The 16,129-nt window shown below is 56.6% G+C and overlaps 9 protein-coding genes across 9 annotated transcripts; 4 read left to right on the forward strand and 5 right to left on the reverse strand.

Annotated features, from left to right (window-relative positions):
• Positions 1-78: 78 nt before the first annotated feature.
• Positions 79-996, reverse strand: GNI_096570 (hypothetical protein; the record flags this gene model as incomplete). Its single annotated transcript, XM_011132716.1, has 1 exon — positions 79-996. The coding sequence occupies one exon, from the start codon at positions 994-996 to the stop codon at positions 79-81; it is 918 nt and encodes a 305-aa protein (XP_011131018.1).
• Positions 997-1,261: 265 nt separating this feature from the next.
• GNI_096580 (hypothetical protein) lies at positions 1,262-4,903 on the reverse strand (the record flags this gene model as incomplete). Its single annotated transcript, XM_011132717.1, has 1 exon — positions 1,262-4,903. One exon carries the CDS (start codon positions 4,901-4,903, stop codon positions 1,262-1,264), a length of 3,642 nt encoding a protein of 1,213 aa, XP_011131019.1.
• A 10-nt stretch (positions 4,904-4,913) lies between these two features.
• On the forward strand, positions 4,914-6,001 carry GNI_096590 (putative Arf GTPase activator; the record flags this gene model as incomplete). The annotated part of the gene is made up of 2 exons (XM_011132718.1): positions 4,914-5,072; positions 5,192-6,001. The coding sequence occupies 2 exons, from the start codon at positions 4,914-4,916 to the stop codon at positions 5,999-6,001; spliced, it is 969 nt and encodes a 322-aa protein (XP_011131020.1).
• A 252-nt stretch (positions 6,002-6,253) lies between these two features.
• Positions 6,254-8,903, forward strand: GNI_096600 (hypothetical protein; the record flags this gene model as incomplete). Its single annotated transcript, XM_011132719.1, has 2 exons — positions 6,254-6,388; positions 6,735-8,903. The coding sequence occupies 2 exons, from the start codon at positions 6,254-6,256 to the stop codon at positions 8,901-8,903; spliced, it is 2,304 nt and encodes a 767-aa protein (XP_011131021.1).
• A 148-nt stretch (positions 8,904-9,051) lies between these two features.
• On the forward strand, positions 9,052-9,531 carry GNI_096610 (histone H2B; the record flags this gene model as incomplete). The annotated part of the gene is made up of 2 exons (XM_011132720.1): positions 9,052-9,085; positions 9,158-9,531. 2 exons carry the CDS (start codon positions 9,052-9,054, stop codon positions 9,529-9,531), a joined length of 408 nt encoding a protein of 135 aa, XP_011131022.1.
• Positions 9,532-9,738: 207 nt separating this feature from the next.
• Positions 9,739-10,409, reverse strand: GNI_096620 (RNA recognition motif protein; the record flags this gene model as incomplete). The annotated part of the gene is made up of 2 exons (XM_011132721.1): positions 9,739-10,101; positions 10,206-10,409. The coding sequence occupies 2 exons, from the start codon at positions 10,407-10,409 to the stop codon at positions 9,739-9,741; spliced, it is 567 nt and encodes a 188-aa protein (XP_011131023.1).
• A 247-nt stretch (positions 10,410-10,656) lies between these two features.
• On the forward strand, positions 10,657-10,902 carry GNI_096630 (Fip1 motif protein; the record flags this gene model as incomplete). The annotated part of the gene is made up of 1 exon (XM_011132722.1): positions 10,657-10,902. The coding sequence occupies one exon, from the start codon at positions 10,657-10,659 to the stop codon at positions 10,900-10,902; it is 246 nt and encodes an 81-aa protein (XP_011131024.1).
• A 22-nt stretch (positions 10,903-10,924) lies between these two features.
• On the reverse strand, positions 10,925-11,713 carry GNI_096640 (hypothetical protein; the record flags this gene model as incomplete). Its single annotated transcript, XM_011132723.1, has 1 exon — positions 10,925-11,713. One exon carries the CDS (start codon positions 11,711-11,713, stop codon positions 10,925-10,927), a length of 789 nt encoding a protein of 262 aa, XP_011131025.1.
• Positions 11,714-13,033: 1,320 nt separating this feature from the next.
• Positions 13,034-15,172, reverse strand: GNI_096650 (hypothetical protein; the record flags this gene model as incomplete). The annotated part of the gene is made up of 2 exons (XM_011132724.1): positions 13,034-14,761; positions 14,822-15,172. The coding sequence occupies 2 exons, from the start codon at positions 15,170-15,172 to the stop codon at positions 13,034-13,036; spliced, it is 2,079 nt and encodes a 692-aa protein (XP_011131026.1).
• Between the last annotated feature and the right edge of the window lie 957 nt (positions 15,173-16,129).

Below are 16,129 nucleotides of genomic sequence, written 5' to 3' on the forward strand. Positions count from 1 at the left end.
GTATTTTTTGAGTGTCTCGTTCGTTAACTGAAAAAAACTGTTCCGAATATCGAGTCTATATAAATAAAAAATTTGCCTCTAATTTTCGTTATTGGTGATAGAGCTGTTTGTTGTTGTAGTGGTCATCTTTTTTTTATTGTTCCTGCGTGCGCCTTTCCTAAATTTGTGCGGCGCTCTTAGAGTTCGGGCATTTGGATCTTTGATCAGGCTGAGCATTTCCTCGATGGGCATGGTATCAGCCATCTGATGTTTCTGAGAGTCGAATACTTCTTTAACACCAGGTGTCATTAAGCGTTCGGCAAAGTCTAGCCAGTAAGATTCAGGGGGCATATCACGACCATACCGAACGGCCACTCTCTGCATGGTCTCTTTTGCAATTCCTATGACAGATTTGACACCAATCAAGGACATCTTCCGTCTGGGTGCCTCGCTTTCCACCTCGCGATGGCCAGAGTAGAGTTCCAACAGGGAATCAAAGTACTCAGAGTGCGGGAAGAACTTGCGGTACATCTCATCACGAATGCTCTCGTATGTGGTAGTCTTAGCGCCGCCTTGTGTCGTGCTTTCGCCTTGTGTCGTGTTTTCGCCTTGTGTCGTGCTTTCGCCTTGTGTCGTGCTTTCGCCTTGTGTGGTACATTCGCTAGCTGCAGCACCCTCTCCTTTCAAAGGCTGTCTCCCAACAACCTCGGAAGACAACTCACACCACACAGCCAATTGACGCCCACGCATGAACCTTCTAGCCAACTTCCGCTTCATCTGATCATTGGTAACATCAGCCACCATGAACCCTTCTTCCAGCTTGTGAAAAAACCAATCCCACTCACGCTCACTCTTAGCAGCATTCAACATCGGTATATCCAATGCCATGTAACGAACGTAAGACTCCAAAAGCTGCAACTCCTGCAACTTCTCAACTGTAGTCACACCCGCGGCGCCCACGCCGCAAGTCATCGAGGTGTCAATCATGCTAGACACCGGCGAAGCAACTGTGGACATTATCAACGATTTTCTACCAGAAATATAAGCCTCAAACGCGACCAGCTGTCCCCCCCAGTGGTCAACCCGCAGCCCGTTGTGGGGCGCCCCACGGTCAATCAAACCACAACGCCGCAGGACCGTCCGCGGACTGGTGGGAAATAGTCAGCGGCGGAATCTACGCAAAAAATATCTTAAAAATAATCTCCGGTAAAACTGCTGCTGAGACAATGTGATGACTCGAGAGCGGTCCATATGGGCGGTCCATGTGGCGTATGGCATATGGTCAGTTGGTCAGTTGGTATAGTTTGTTAGTGGCCAGGTTGAGGGCGAGTTCATTCCATTCCCTCGGGATGTGGAAGAACTCGACTTGAATGTTGTGTGCGCTGTAGCTCGAAATGAGTTGGTCGAGTTGTTGCCAGAGATGGCGGTTGGCGGTGCAATTGATCCATTGGGTGCTCTTCCATGTCTCGAGCCAGTCGCAGGCGCCAGTGATGACTGATTTATTGTCCGTCGCTAGCACCAGCCTCGAGAAGCCTTCTTGCGTCCAGTCGCGGGCCCTCAAGGCCTCGACCACGGCCAACAAGGCGGCCCGGTCGCACTCCACCGGCACTCCCACGGGCCCGCTCCGGGCCACGGGCGCTGCCGGGGGCGTGGAGTTCACCACCGGGTTCGCCAAGACCAAACCGTCACTCATGTTCGACAGGCTCAACACCGTCTGCGAACTGCTGCAGCCCAGGCGGCTCCGTGACAAGAGGCTCCCTGGTACCACACCACTGCTTCCCACCGGAACGTACCTATTCCCCATCGGACCGTAGTTACCCTCGGCCGGGCCATAGTTACCCTCGGCCGGGCCATAGTTACCCTCGGCCGCGCCATAGTTACCCTCGGCCGCGCCATAGTTACCCTCGGCCGCGCCGTAGTTACCCGGGCCATTGCTGACCAGGCTGTGGGTGCGGGTGCCTGTACCCTCATAACACTCACGGTTCACCACAGCAGGCGTCTTGTGGTACAGGGAGTCTTGTCTGGCGTCAGACTCGTCTGACAGGTCGCCTCCCACACCGATAGTCTGGTTTCGGTAACCCGCCACGCCCCAGCTCTGGGCGTCCATCAAAGGACGGCTGCATTCCACCCCACCCTCAGACGTCACCCAAGTGCCTCCGTTCAAGGCTCCCTCCAAATCAAGCTCACCCGCCATGCCACGATCCACGTATCCAGAAACAATTTCCGCCGCTGCCGGTGTCGTCACCTCTGCCCGTGTCGTCACCTCTGCCCGTGTCGTCACCTCTGCCCGGGCTTGCTCACTCGAGACTTGCTCACTCGAGACTTGCTCACTCGGGGCCAACCCAGTCGGGGCCAGCCCAGTCGGGGCCAGCCCAGCCGGGGCCAACCCAGTCAGGGCCAACCCAGTCAGGGCCAACCCAGTCAGGGCCTCCTCACTGGCACACGACATTCCCTCCGTGGCTCTCTCTTCGGTAACCGCGCAATATTGCGATGACATTCCGTCGCCCACGGTGGCCGTTGCATGCGCCGAGGATCGGCCTTGCTCCGACGGAGGCTGGTCTGACAACTGACGGTTCCGGAAATTTATCTCCGGGACCGTAATATCCTCCTCACTGATGAGGCTGCAAAGCGGCCCGTCTTCCTCTTCAGCCCTACTGGAAAACAGGGTTTCGGGTGTGGGCTCCTGACATCTCGGGTCTTGAACACGTGTTGGGTCTTGAACAGGTGTTGGGTCTTCAGGTGTTGGGTCTTCAGGTGTTGGGTCTTCAGGCCCTGGCTCTTGGGGCCTTGGCTCTTCGGACGTGCTGAAGGGGTCACCACGACCACCGTACGAGTTGTGTGTATTCGATACAATTTGGCCGAGTCCTGGGCACTGGTGGGCAGGTGCTGGAACTGCAACAGCGGGCTCAGCGCCAAAGTCAAGGTCTTTCTGGGTGCCAAAGTCTTCCTGAGCGCCGAAGTCCTGGGGTTTAATCACGAACAGGAATTGGTCTCTTCGGTCGGGACCCAGGACCACCGAGGCGTATTCGTTGCCACCGGGTTTGCAAATGCCCGTGGTGTATAGAAGAGTGCTTGTATGTTGCGGAGATACATTTACCCATCTCGAGTTCGCCGAGTTCATCGGAGACTCAAGGGGTGTCGAGGCGTTCTCGAACAAAGTCAAGGGATGTGTCACGAACGTGAATCGGCGTGCGGACGAGCACTCCGGAGTGCTGAGCGAGGGTGGAGAGCGGCTCTCGTCTACCGCCCGGCCCCAAGTAGGACTGCTCGTTTTTACCACCGTCGTAGTTACCCTTCCGAAGTCCGTGCCGAGACTTTCACCTACGGCAGGCCTCTGCATACCTGTGTTCTGGATGGCTGTGCTCTGGGCGCCTGTGCTCTGGGCACCTGTGCTCTGGATACCTGTGCTCTGGATACCTGTGCTCTGGATACCTGTGCTCTGGATACCTGTGCTCTGCCGGTCGAAGAGAGGCGAGTTCGGCCTAGCCGCGAGAGGCGCGGGGGTGGCGGCGTTACTGAGAGTCCTGACCACGCGTGCGGTGTTGAAAGGGGGCGACGCGCTCCCTCGGTTCGCGGTGGTCAAGTCGTTCGTCGGGTCTGCGACGGCCGAGGTTCGACTAGTCCACGCTGTCCAGGGCGACACAAGAGAGGTGGACGACGACCTGTACACGGCGGGCGGCGATCGCAGACGTGTGGTCGAGGGCATGGCTCGTACGGAGTAGCTGGCGGTATCCTCGGCGAAGGGGGCGGCGGTACTCGGAGACAGGCTTTTGCGGAGGAGTTTGTCTCCTGAGGAGGAGGCCCACACGAACGGCTGGGCGGCCAGCAGACTTGTGTGAGACGCGAGAGCTCGAGTAGACAACGGAGCCGGCGAAGAGGCCTTGGCTGACCAAGAGCTCGAGGACTCACTAGTCCTCGGGTACTGACTTGAGTTCTGACTTGAGTTCTTACTCTCCGCTGCCAGGGTCACGGCGGTCTCAGCCGTAACCAAAGGCTCGGAGGCCACTAAGACCTCAGGGTCAACCAAAGGCTTAGCTAAAGGATCCGAAGTAACCAAAGGGACAGGCAAATGCTCGAAAGTAAACAAAGGCTTAGCGAGAGGCTCGGAAGTGGCCAAAGACTCAGAAGCAGCCAAAGACTCAGAAGCAGCCAAAGACTCAGAAGCAGCCAAAGTTTCGGTCAAAGGCTCGGAGGTAACGGAATGCAACCATCTTGTCTGCCCTTCCACCGCCGAGCCCTGCGCGATCCTGGCAACCACCGACTCCGACAAGGGAGTGAGAAGCGGGGTCGTCAGCGGCGGGTGTGTCCGGAAGGACCTCGGCGAGACGTAGGAAGGACCGTAGGAAGCACCGTAGGAAGCATCGTAGAAAGGACCGGTTGTCTCAACAGACCGCGGCACGGGCGCGTTGTCTAACGACCCCCTTTCCAACGTTCCCCTTTCCCCCCTTTCCAAGGGACTCCTTCTCAACGGACTGCCACCCAGCGTATTGCCGCCCAGCGGACTGCCGCCCAGCGGACTGGTTCCAAGAGAGGCATACGTACGGCTGAATGCATTACTGCCCATTGGGGGGCTTCCTATTGGGTGATCCCTCATCGGGGGATTCCGCATCAAAGCAGTCCCCGGAGGGGGACTCCTTAGGGTCTGACTGCTCAGGGTGCGGTCCAAGGAGTGGTGTTGAGAGCGGTCCCAAGTAGACTTGGGTTCACCCGAGGTGGGCGAGAGCGTTATCGCAAAGGCGGTCTGGGGGGTGACCGTGCCGGGGATTATCGCGGTCGCGGGAGACCCGGTTTGAGGGTAGCAGGTAGCCGGAGTTGGGTTGATAGTAAAGGCTCGGTTCGGTTTTAGCGGCGTCTGTACAAAGGAGGCAACTTGCTCAGAGGCGCCGGCCTGAGGCTCGGCCAAGATGGGGTTGCCGAATCGCATTTTTTTCGAAATGCAGGCCTCTGAATTCTTCAAGCAGCTGCGCACGGCCGATCCCGCAAACAACAACTGTGTCGACTGTGGGGCCGCCAACCCGCAATGGACCTCGGTCAACAACGGCGCCTTTATTTGCCTTATGTGCTCCGGCGTCCATAGAAGCCTCGGCGTCCAAGTAAATGTTCCCCACCTTTACTGTCCTGACCCTCCTGACCCTGACCCTCGGTAGGCCACCTGTCCTGACCAGGCCGGTCTGTCGCTAGGCCACCTTGTTGCAGACAAATTGTTCGTTAGGTGTCCTTTGTGAAATCTGTGGGCATGGATAACTGGCCCGAGAAGCATCGTGTGTCGATGGAGCTGGGTGGCAATTCGAAGTTGAAGGCGGTGTTGGAGCAGTATGCGATTCATACGTTGCCTATCCGGAACAAGTACAACACGAAGGCGGCTGAGTACTACCGGCAGGCGTTAAAGGCTCGGTTGGAGGGCAAGCCTGCACCGGAAGCGCCGTCGCTGGAAGAGGGGCAGAGAAGTTTAATCGTGGCGGACCCGACCCCGGCACCGCCCATGGGCACCGGGTCAATGGGCACCGGCTCAATGGGAGGTCCCACGGGCATGGGAGGTCCCACGGGCATGGGAGGTCCCACGGGCATGGGCACCGTGGAGAGCGGCACTGCAGCTCAGGGCTTGTTTCCTTTCGGAGGAGGCAACGGGTCTGCCTCCCTCGAAAACACCGCGCAGACGCTTACCGCGTGGAGTACGTCGGCTTTCGGCGCCTTGGGTGCGTTGGCTAGCAAAGCTCAAGAGGCCGCCAAACAAACCATAGACAAGATCCCCAAAGAGGGCGTAGTCGGCCAAGTTACTAACACCGTTTCTACCTCTGCAGCCTGGCTACAAGAAAAAGGTAAGGACGCTGTCGAAGCGGTCCAAAAAGACGACTTTTGGCAAAACGCCCAAGCACAGGCCTCGGAAGTAGCGCAAAAAGCAGCTGCCGCCGCCTCCACCGCGGTCGAGAAGGCCTCTGAACTCGTCCACAACCTCTCCGGCTCCATGGAACAACCCCCTGTAGCACCCACTTCCAGGACCTCTCTAGATCCGACCATATAAACAAGCCCCCCTGAAGAGACGACCCCCTCCAACCCTGAAGAGCCCACTGACAGGACCGACCGGGCCGCATCAGACGCAGCACCCGACCAGACCCTAGCAGCGACTCATCCCAGGCAGCGACTCATCCCAGGCAGTGACTCATCCCAGGCAGTGACTCGTCCCAGGCAGTGACTCGTTCCGGCAGCGACTTTTTGCCGAGGATCCGCCACACATCCGGCCCCCCCGCCACCGTTAAAATAATTTTCGAGTCCGATGGACGACCTTGTATATGTGGCGGAGCTGACTCCGGATACCCCGCAAGTGACTGCAGCCTTCAGCGAAGCGTTCCTGTATGCTGAGCTCCACACAGCAGTTTTGTCATGGACACAAGCGAACAAAAACGCACAAGTAAGTCCCCCCTCCCAGAGAGATAGATTCTCTCTGGAGAGATAGACAGACCCTTGCGGAGGCCTGGCACCTTTAGTCGTAGACCACCTTTGACCGTCGACCACCTTTGACCGTCGACCACCTTTGACCGTCGACCACCTTTGACCGTCGACCACCTTTGACCGTAGACCGCCTTTGGTCGTCGACCGCCTTTGGTCGTAGACCGCCTTTGGTCGTAGACCGCCTTTGGCCGTAGGCCGCCTTTGGCCGTGGGCCGCCTTTGGTCGTGTGTGCACACAGACGCCACTCCTCTGTGAGTTCTTAGATACTCACCATCGTCGTCTTGTGATCTCTCTTTTGCTTGTAGTGGTTGATCGAGGTGTGTCCTCGTGCGGGACAGGGGTCTTATGCGATATGTCGGTTAACTCCGGATTATGCGGAGAGCGAATTAAGTTGTGTAGTGTTGCCTGGAAGTGAGGTGCGGTTGTTAAGCGTGAATGAGGATGCATATGCTGCTCGCGGAGTGGTGGTACATTTGAGTGGAGATTTGACACCGGGTTCTGGTGAGTCTGCGTCGTCGTTTTACGGAGTGAATTGTGTTAAGAATCAGCCTTGGAGGATCCGTCCGGAAGTGGAATTTTTCGAGACAGTGAGCATCGTCTTGAGGGAGCCGGAGCTTCTGGCGGCGGGTAATCGGGCTTACGTCCAGCTTTATAAGAAGGGCAAGTGGTACAACATTGCTTGTATTCCGTGCCACACCATGTCTGTCTTACTGACCAATAAGCTCTTCGTCGGTGGTGACCGTGTCCAAGTCGTTGTTGAAGGACCTGGCAAATACAAAAACTTCCGCTGGGACGCCGTCGCTGTGCTAGACAGCCCTGCGGAAAATGCTGACGCTGATTCAGCCAGCGAAGCCGTGGAAGAACAGATCCATACTGAAGAAGAACAAGTAGAGGAATTGCTATCCGAACAAGCGCCATCGGAACCCGACACCAGTGAGGCGGAGGCGATCCAAGCAGAAGTTACGGGGGTGATCGAGGCGGAGGCGGACCTCCAGACGCAGGTGCAGCTCCAGATAGAGGCGGAACCGCAGACAGAAGCGGAACCGCAGGCAGAGGCGGGATCGCAGGCAGAGGCGGGATCGCAGACAGAGGCAGAACCGCAAACAGAGATCGTCGTGGAAACTGCGCGCGATCAGCCAGCTCCGCCGAGCCCCGCCAAGGCAGATGAACTTACTGTGATGGTCATTGAGGAGGATCCCTCAAAATCCAGCGAAGAAGACCAAAGCAGCGAGGAGGAACCAGTCACTAGTCAGGAAGGTGGTGAGTCGCCCACAGCTCAGTCTCCCACAGCTCAGTCTCCCACAGCTCAGTCACCAGCTGGGGTGGAATCTCTGACGCCCAGCGAGGCTGAACTCGAAACCGAGGTTCTCGATATTGAGGATGACGAGGAGAACAACGCCGAAAAAGCGCTCGGAGAACAGCGCCGGACTTCGGGAGAAGTGCCGGCTGAAGAACGCAAAGTTTCCGGAGACCGACGCAAAAGTTCCGGAGCCGACCGTCAGAGTCTGACTGACAGCCCTGTGGCAGAGGACAGCCCTGTGGCAGAGCATGGCCCTGTGGCAGAGCATAGCCCTGTGGCAGAGCATAGCCCTGTGGCAGAGCATAGCCCTGTGGCAGAGCATAGCCCTGTGGCAGAGGATAGCCATGTGGCTGAGGAAATGGCTCCGGCGGATGCGCAGGAGGAGGCTGAAGGGAGCAGCAAGAACCGGCGATTGAAGAGTACTCTCAAGACGCGGGTGAAGACGAAGAGTTCAAAGCCGGCAAGCAAGATTGATGTGCGCTCTCCGCAGAAAGGCAAGTTGAGCAAGAGCGAGAGGGCCAAGGGTGAAGACCACAAGGGTGAAGATCACCATAAGGGTGATGGCGAAAGTAGAGGATCTAAGGGTGAGGGGAAAAAAAGGAAAAAGGATGATACGGCCGTGGTGATAGAGGTGGAGTCGGCAGGGGGTCCGTCCGGTAGTGGTTCGGACGGAGGAGAGAATGTAGCGGTTTCTTCTGACCCGGAGAGACGGGCCGGCGAGAAGCGGAGGAAGACGTCCAAGGTTCCAAGATCTTCCAAGAGCAAGGAAGCGTCGTCATCGTGCTCGGATGTGGAGGTCGTTCAAGAAGCTGCCCGGTCCACCAAAAGCAAGTCTTTGCACAAGGTTATCAAATCACAAAACAAATCGCACGGCAAGACAGAAGGCAAATCTGCGCGCGGGGCGTCGCCCACGTCTTCGCCTGCTGCGTCCCCGACGACCAAGGCTGCCAAAGTGGCTCGCATGACCGGACCGAGACGGAGCGAGGCGGAGAATAAATATGTAAGCGAACTGAAAAAAATTCTGGCTGCACAAGGACCCTGCAGACTCTCCATGCTCGGTTCCAAGGTCAAGAAGCCAGCCACAGTGACCAAAGTGATTGATTTCCTCCGGCGCTCGTGTCCAGAATTCGAAATCGTCAACACAGACGTGGTTCGACTTGCGGGCAAGAAATAATTTTTTACTAAACCTTTCTGATCATGGGGTACGAGAACACATGCACTCACTACACACGACTGTGGACGCTCCACGACGCCACACGACGCGGCGCGGTGCACAGTGAGCATGGGTCACACTTGTGCCTGATAGAGGGAAGCTGCCATTAATGGAGAAGGCCGCCGCCTCCCCGACTTCAACTGGTAAGCGTGGCCACCCTGACCCCACCACCCTGACCCCTGCCAGCCGGACCTTATCACCCTCCGCATCGGTAGTGGCAAGCAGCACGTCACCGAAGAAGAAAAAGAAGAAATCTCCCAACGCTGAGACGTACACCTCGTACATTTTCAAGGTGCTGAAACAGGTGCGGCCAAACGTAAAGATAACTAAGCGGGCGATGAGCATCATGAACTCCTTCGTGGCGGACACTTTCGAACGTATAGCTAGTCAGGCAGCGACATTGTGCAACAGCTCCAAGAAGGAGACACTCAGCTCGCACGAAGTCCACACAGCAGTTCGTTTGGTGCTACCGGGGGACTTGGCCAAGTACGCCGTCATGGAGGGCGCCAGCGCCGTGCGCACGTATACAGAAGGCCAGGCCGCTAAACGACCCAAGAAACCCACTACGACTTCCAGCACGGCTTCCTAGCACTACGACTTCAGGTGGGTGCCCAAGCTGGTGCACCCACCTGAAGTCAGACCGGTGCCGTTGCCGGGCCGGGCAGACATACGTGACTTTTTTCAGCGGAAGGTTGACTCGCACGGCCCTCACTCATGCCGTCACTTTTACCCACAACTAGATACTATCGGCGAGACTTGCTGAAAACGTGAAACCTCGACCTCCTGCTGATCTATGCTAAAAAGGCCCTCCCCTGATCCCGCCTCTCCTGCCACCTCTGTGGAAGCCCTTAAGTGTAGCCGCAGGGCCATAGGGCATTCCATACATGGGCATATAGCCGGCCCTCCGCCCTCCGCCACGGACCGTTGCGGTATATCCGGCAATATTCTTTCTCTTCGGAAGTACCTTCAGCACTCGGTCCCGGAAGGTGGTGTTCGAAAGCGCAAGTGCCGAACTCGCGCCGCCCTCTTCCGCGAACTCAATATACGCATAGCCCTTCGGGTGGCCAGTCATCTTGTCTACCATGATTGTGACTCGCTGTATTTTGCCACACGACGCAAAGTGCTGAACTAGCTCCTGCGGGGTAGAGCCGTAGTCAACCTAAAAGGCACCGGAAGTCGCGAACAGTGGGTGAACGGCACAGTGGGTGAACGGCACAGTGGGTGAACGGTACAAGGCAACAACGTAGCAAACGGGTGGCTTACGTTACCAACATAGATACTTCGCTTGATAGTGTCATCCTCTTCCTGCTGCGGCTCCTCATGCATCGTTTCTTCATGTACCTTCGAATCCGCGGTCATCTGCTGTAGCCGCGTCAATTCGTCATCTGCTTTCAGAGACTCCGCCGGCTCTTGCTTAGTCGGTACAACTTTCGCCTCTAGCTGAGCCGCAGTCTCTTGCTCCTCCATGCCGATAAATATAGAGGTCCGATTCGGATATATTTATTATTAGCCCGGCATTCTCCCCGCAGTTAATTCGACTCTATGTGGCGATAGATCACCGCCACGGCCCGGCTGCATCGATCGCGCGCGCGCATCGAACACGCCTGTGCCCATCAGAAAAAGGTGCTACTTTTTAGCGCGTTTGTATTGTCGTAAAAACGCTCTCTAAAAACTGTCGTGTTGCGAATCCTTGTCTTTTTCTTTTGACTAAAGAATGCTGCCGCCGCCACCGCCGCCGGCGAATGAGAAACAGTTAGGTCAGCAAGGACTCGTTTTGAACTACGAACTGTCGACTAACAAAAGCTGGAACAAGCCTGGAAATCGGCGGAGTGGGGGGAGTGCTGACATTACTGCTTGGTTTAATTACGGGTTCAATGAGGTGACATTTAAGCAGTATATTCAGCAAGAGATAAACAGAAGAACTCAGGTCGTGAGTAAAATCCACGTCGATGACGACTAGCTTGCCCATGACAGAAAGTCTGTTATCTGAGCGCTGCGGGAACCCTCCTGGTGTTTTCTTCGAAGGCCCACCCAATGAACCGATCTTTTGAGGACCCTTTGCCAAGGCACGCGGAGTTCCGGCAGTAAAAGTAGGTGACACCGTTTTGGCTGCGACTCCCGCTCCCGCGGCGGCCGCAGTCTGGACACATGCGCCGGTCGCGAAGCTCCGGGGCCAGACGAGCGTTCTTTTGCTGGAGCAACTTGACTTGTTGGGTAAGCGGAAAGGCCCGCTTTTCTACGGGCATCGTGTTTTCGTCTGCTCTCACTGACGGCGATGTTCGGGATGTCTTGTACGGAGAAGGAAGCCTGCTTGGTGGGAACGAGTTCGGTGGAAGCCTGCTTGGTGGAAACCGCCGATTGAAGCTAACGTCTTCTGGCGGGAGTGCTGTGGGGTCCGAGAGGTCCAGAGCAGTGCTTGCGCTGTCCCTGGTCAACGTTGGCTCAGTCAATGGTGACTGCAGCTTGACTTGCTCCGGTTGATGAAACAGTTTCATTGGAGACGTGGGCCTGAAGTGAGGGCTCGCAGCCGACAGTGCAGCGTGCATCATAGCCTCGTCTGAAGCCTGTCCCCCCAGGTAAGGGGTCGTGTCGGATACCGACAGCGAAGACAGCGGCACGTTGGCATGCTCCTCAATTAAATTGTTCAGTTCGGCAATCTGCGACAACTGCGTCGTTGCATTCTTCAACAACGTTCCCACCACGGGCTTTAACGAACCCAAGTTCACTGACACGGCCTTGGAAACCAGCGGCGGGGTTGAAACTTCTTTCATCGCATGTGAGGGGATGGTGGGGCGGAACTGCAGGGGGATGGTGAGGGGATGGTGGGGCGGAACTGCAGGGGGATGGTGGGGCGGAACTGCAGGGGGATGGTGGGGCGGAACTGCAGGGGGATGGTGGGGCGGAACCGCAGGGGGATGGTGGGGCGGAACCGCAGGGGGACCTGTTCAACAAAAAAGACACCAATCAATCACGTCGGGGACTGACCGTGTGGGGGAATGTTCGTGTTAGGGGAATGATCGTGTTGGGGGAATGATCGTGTGGGAGAGTTGCGAACGCCGCAAAGAATACTCTTGTTCATGACCAGTAATAAGAATGTATATACACGACCTATATTCCGATACAGTTAGCTATATCCCCACGACCGGCAGAGCTCACGGCGGTTATGTCCATGCTCTACCCCTCCACGGCCCTATTTCGTGACACATATGTCGTGGCGGATAGATACGTACGCCGTAACAATACGCCGTGACTGGTTAGAACAGGTTGTCAAGTCTGGGGTGTGCAACCTGTGGCGTAGTTTCGTCGATGAGTGAGTAGTTGGCAAGCGGGTCTTCCGGCGCGGCCCTGGGTGTTCTTCTCTTTCGGACATAGAGGAAAGTCATGGCTCCGCTTAGGGCGGCTGCCCCGGCAGCACCGCATGCTATGATAGTTCTTTCAGTAAGGGCGGAAACGGGCACAGGAAAGGCGGGCGGGGCGGATGAGACGGGCGACGTGTCAGTTGTAAGCAGGACCAGCTGCTCCGCCTCGGTGGGGTATACTTCAGTCGGTCCTGGCAGATGGTCGTATACAATACTCTGCGTCGTCTTCGGAACCGTGACTTGTAACCTTGTGTCCAGTTCTCTACTCCCAGACCCCCGATCTGTCGTCGTGCCAGACCCCAGCTCTGTCGTCGTGCCAGACCCCCGCTCTGCCGTCGTGCCAGACCCCCGCTTAGTCATCCACGCAATCTTGGAAACAGACGGCTTCTTAGCTGACTCATGTTCTCGCTCATGTTCTGACTCATGTTCTGCGTTGAAGTCCAGTTAACGTCAGGGTAGGAGACCGGGTACAGAACAGGGGACCGGATACAGGGCAGGGGACCGGGTACAGGACAGGAGACCGGGTACAGGACAGGGGACCGTGACCTCGACAGGTCGCGGGTGTAAATAGTGTTGGGGTGCTCATGTTAGACGTACGAGTGGTAAGGTGTGGTGCTGGATGGGTGGCAGTGCTTTTGATCTCATTGACCGCGTAGATACCGCCGATGGAAGTATCCTCCTTGGTGGGTGCGGCGGCGATAGCCAAGAGCATGGTGATACTGCTCAGTTTGGTCATGCACTAAAAATTTCTAGTTCTTTGTCGAGGGGGTATTCGATCTTGAAGCTGAGGCCGGTGGTGACGGCGGACTGTTTCGGTGGCAGGTCAATAAGTTCGATTACGGAGCCAAACTTATCGTTGAACAAGAAACTGGTATTGGGATTTTTGTAAACGGCGATCACATCGGAGTCGTAGGCAATAACGCCGTGTGCGGTGTTTGTCGTTGTGCCGTCAGGAGTGGGTCGAAGTGAAGAGAGGGATCGAAGGGGTTGGCTCTTGAGGCGTTGTAGGTCTTTGGCGATTTGCGTGTCTTTTACGACGACTTTAACTTGTTGATTTTTGCTTGTAGGTAGTGCGTGCGAGAAGACCACTTTAACGGGACGGTCAGAATGGTCGTTGGAGACTCGATAGCGAAAGTGAGAACTCTGTTTCTGACCCGTGCCAGTGAAGAAGCTTCCGGTGGAACCGACCACGGCGTCTTGGGAATGCAGCACGGACAGCGAGACTGATGGGTCGACGCCAAAGTAGAGACAGAGCTCATCACCGGGCGCACAGAGCCGGTGGATGCGACTCACGCAGCACAGACGGTTGTCCAGGTACACACTGCTGGCGGTGCTGGGGAGTAAGCTCCAGTCAGATTCATTCCGAATATAGCCCGCTCGGTACGCGCACAGCTTGCTACGGGGAACTACGTGGTGGTACAGCGCACACGGCAGACGGATCTCCGCCACATACACCCTCTGCGGCACGGGGCTGTGCCGCAGCACAGTGCCCGCCTTTAGTCGCAGTCGCCGATCAGCGAAACCCTCTCTCTCCTCGGTAGCGCCGGCGTCTGCGGTGACCTCATCGCAACACTCCTCCTCCGCTCTTTCCACGGTATCCGCGCGCTTCTTCTTCATCACCCGACTTGTCATCATGCGGTTCGACCGAGCCATCATTGCTGGCGGCTGCTCCACCCGAAGGTCCACGTAACGCTTCCCACCCAGAACCGGTTCCCGACGCTTAAAGCTATCCGTCGTACTCAGGTAAATGATCGTGTCCGAACCAAACTCCATCTGACTCTGCTGGAAGACGTTGGCAATGTAACCAACAGAACACTCATTCGTACTCCCACTGTCGAACCTGAAGTCATACAAAGGCTTCCACGAAACCCCCACAACACCCAATTCCAAATCCACCTCCACCGTCCCGGACGACTCCGTCCCGGACGACTCCTTCTCGGACGACTCCTTCCCGGACGACTCCTTCCCGGACGACTCCTTCCCGGACGACTCCTTCCCGGACGACTCCTTCCCCACGACGAGGACGGCCGTCTTCATCTCTTTTGCAGACGCTTTTTCAAACTTTGTGAAACATTTGAGAACATCTTGACGCCCTTCCCCGTTGCGCTCCAGTCTTTTCGCCACGGTCGGGATGGTCACGTCTCCCGTAAGATCCGCGAAATCCTGGTTCAGCGCCAGAGCCTGGGCTTTCAGCCTCTCGGAGTTTATGTTGAGTTCCACTAGTTGCAGGTCCAACACCGACATCCTGTTGAACGCGTCCAAGTGAGTATCCGCGATCGAAGAGACAATCTGCCCCCCAGCAGGACCTCTGCCACGCCAACTGCCACTGTATACATCGCCCCCTTGCCGTTCTTCAACGCCTTGCCGTTCTTCAACGCCTTGCCGTTCTTCAACGCCTTGCCGTTCTTCAGGCTTGTCCTGGTCGACTCCTTGTTCCCGCTTGCCGTCGTATGGCCGGCACTGTAGTCCAAAGGGGGGGGCAGATAGTAAGCACTGAGCAAGAGTTCTGGGGTCAGTGACACTGGTGCAGAGTTGCTGAAGAACCTCTTTCTTCTTCTGGAACTCGTTCCTCTTTATCTCCACCAAGGTCATCTCCTTGATAACGCCTTTGATCTTGTGGTACAACGCTTGTGCTTCTGACGACAAGCGCTCAACGGCTGCTTGCTCAGTAACAAACTTAGTTACCAGCGCCGTGTTCTTTACGACGTAGCCCTCACCTTCCACTGTCTTCACATTCTTCAAGTCACAAACTGTGCTTGGCAGCTCAACCTCCACCGTGGTCACCCCATCCTTGGTTTTCGGTACACACTTCTGCAGGCCCTTTACAATACCGTAGTCATTTGAATAGATCGTCACTTCATACACTCTCATGCTTTTTGTAAAAATTTTAGGGAGTGCGCGAGTGCGTGGTCGACACGACAGGCACACGTGTGTGCTCTATGGCTATGGATTCGATTTCTGGGACGGAACCCCCAATGTGCCCAGCAAAGGAGCGTCGTCTACTCATGCGTGGATCACCAGATCTGCAAATCCTGACTTCCGACACTCAGATCGTGAAGTCATCCGTCTCATGATGCAGAAAAGGATTCGACAGTGCACATTCTTACGATCTAATTACAGACCAGAAAAGGATTTCCTAAATCATCTTAATAACTGGATCCCTAAGACTTATCTCGAGTCCACAGATCTGAGATCACGGCCACCCTTTTTGGGGGAGCTCCGCATAAGACGCCGCAGTTTTTTCCCCCGAGCGCGGGGTTTTAAAAAAACAAATATTGTCCTTTCGCTCTTTGCATCACAGATTGAGATGTCGCCGAAAGCGTGGAGTCAAGACCCCCCTCGGAAGCCGAAGGCTTCGTCTTCGCCGCCCGAGATCCCACTTCTCATTCGGAGCGCGCCAAGCGAGATGGAAGCGGCTCACGCAGCAGTGGAGTCGCAGAGGAAGCGCCTCCGGACCTCTGTGGCGGACGGGCGGGTGGACATCGCCACTGGGTTGGGGCTTCGTGACCGAGCGGACGCCCGGTTAGGCCGGGTTCTTCGGCAGCATCTCCTTGCCGAAGCGGTCGGGGTCTGGGGTGCCCTTGCCGTCTCTTCGCTCGCTGGCTGCAACGTGGGCGAGGTCGAGATGGCCAAGGGCACAGTAACGACTCTGATAGGCGGACTCACGGCGACGACAGTCCGCGTCGAAGGACACCGCGAACCCGGCCTGAGCGCCTTTGCCCGCGACGTTCTCCGGACGCGCAGCAAACGCGAGGTCCGGGCTTTAGGCGATCTCGCCGATTGGGCGCAGTACGCCTGGACCGAGTGCAGAGGCGAGGTGCACCAACT

The sequence above is a fragment of the Gregarina niphandrodes genome (genome assembly GCF_000223845.1).
Source record: "Gregarina niphandrodes unplaced genomic scaffold scaffold00019, whole genome shotgun sequence".
Lineage (NCBI taxonomy): Eukaryota > Apicomplexa > Conoidasida > Eugregarinorida > Gregarinidae > Gregarina > Gregarina niphandrodes.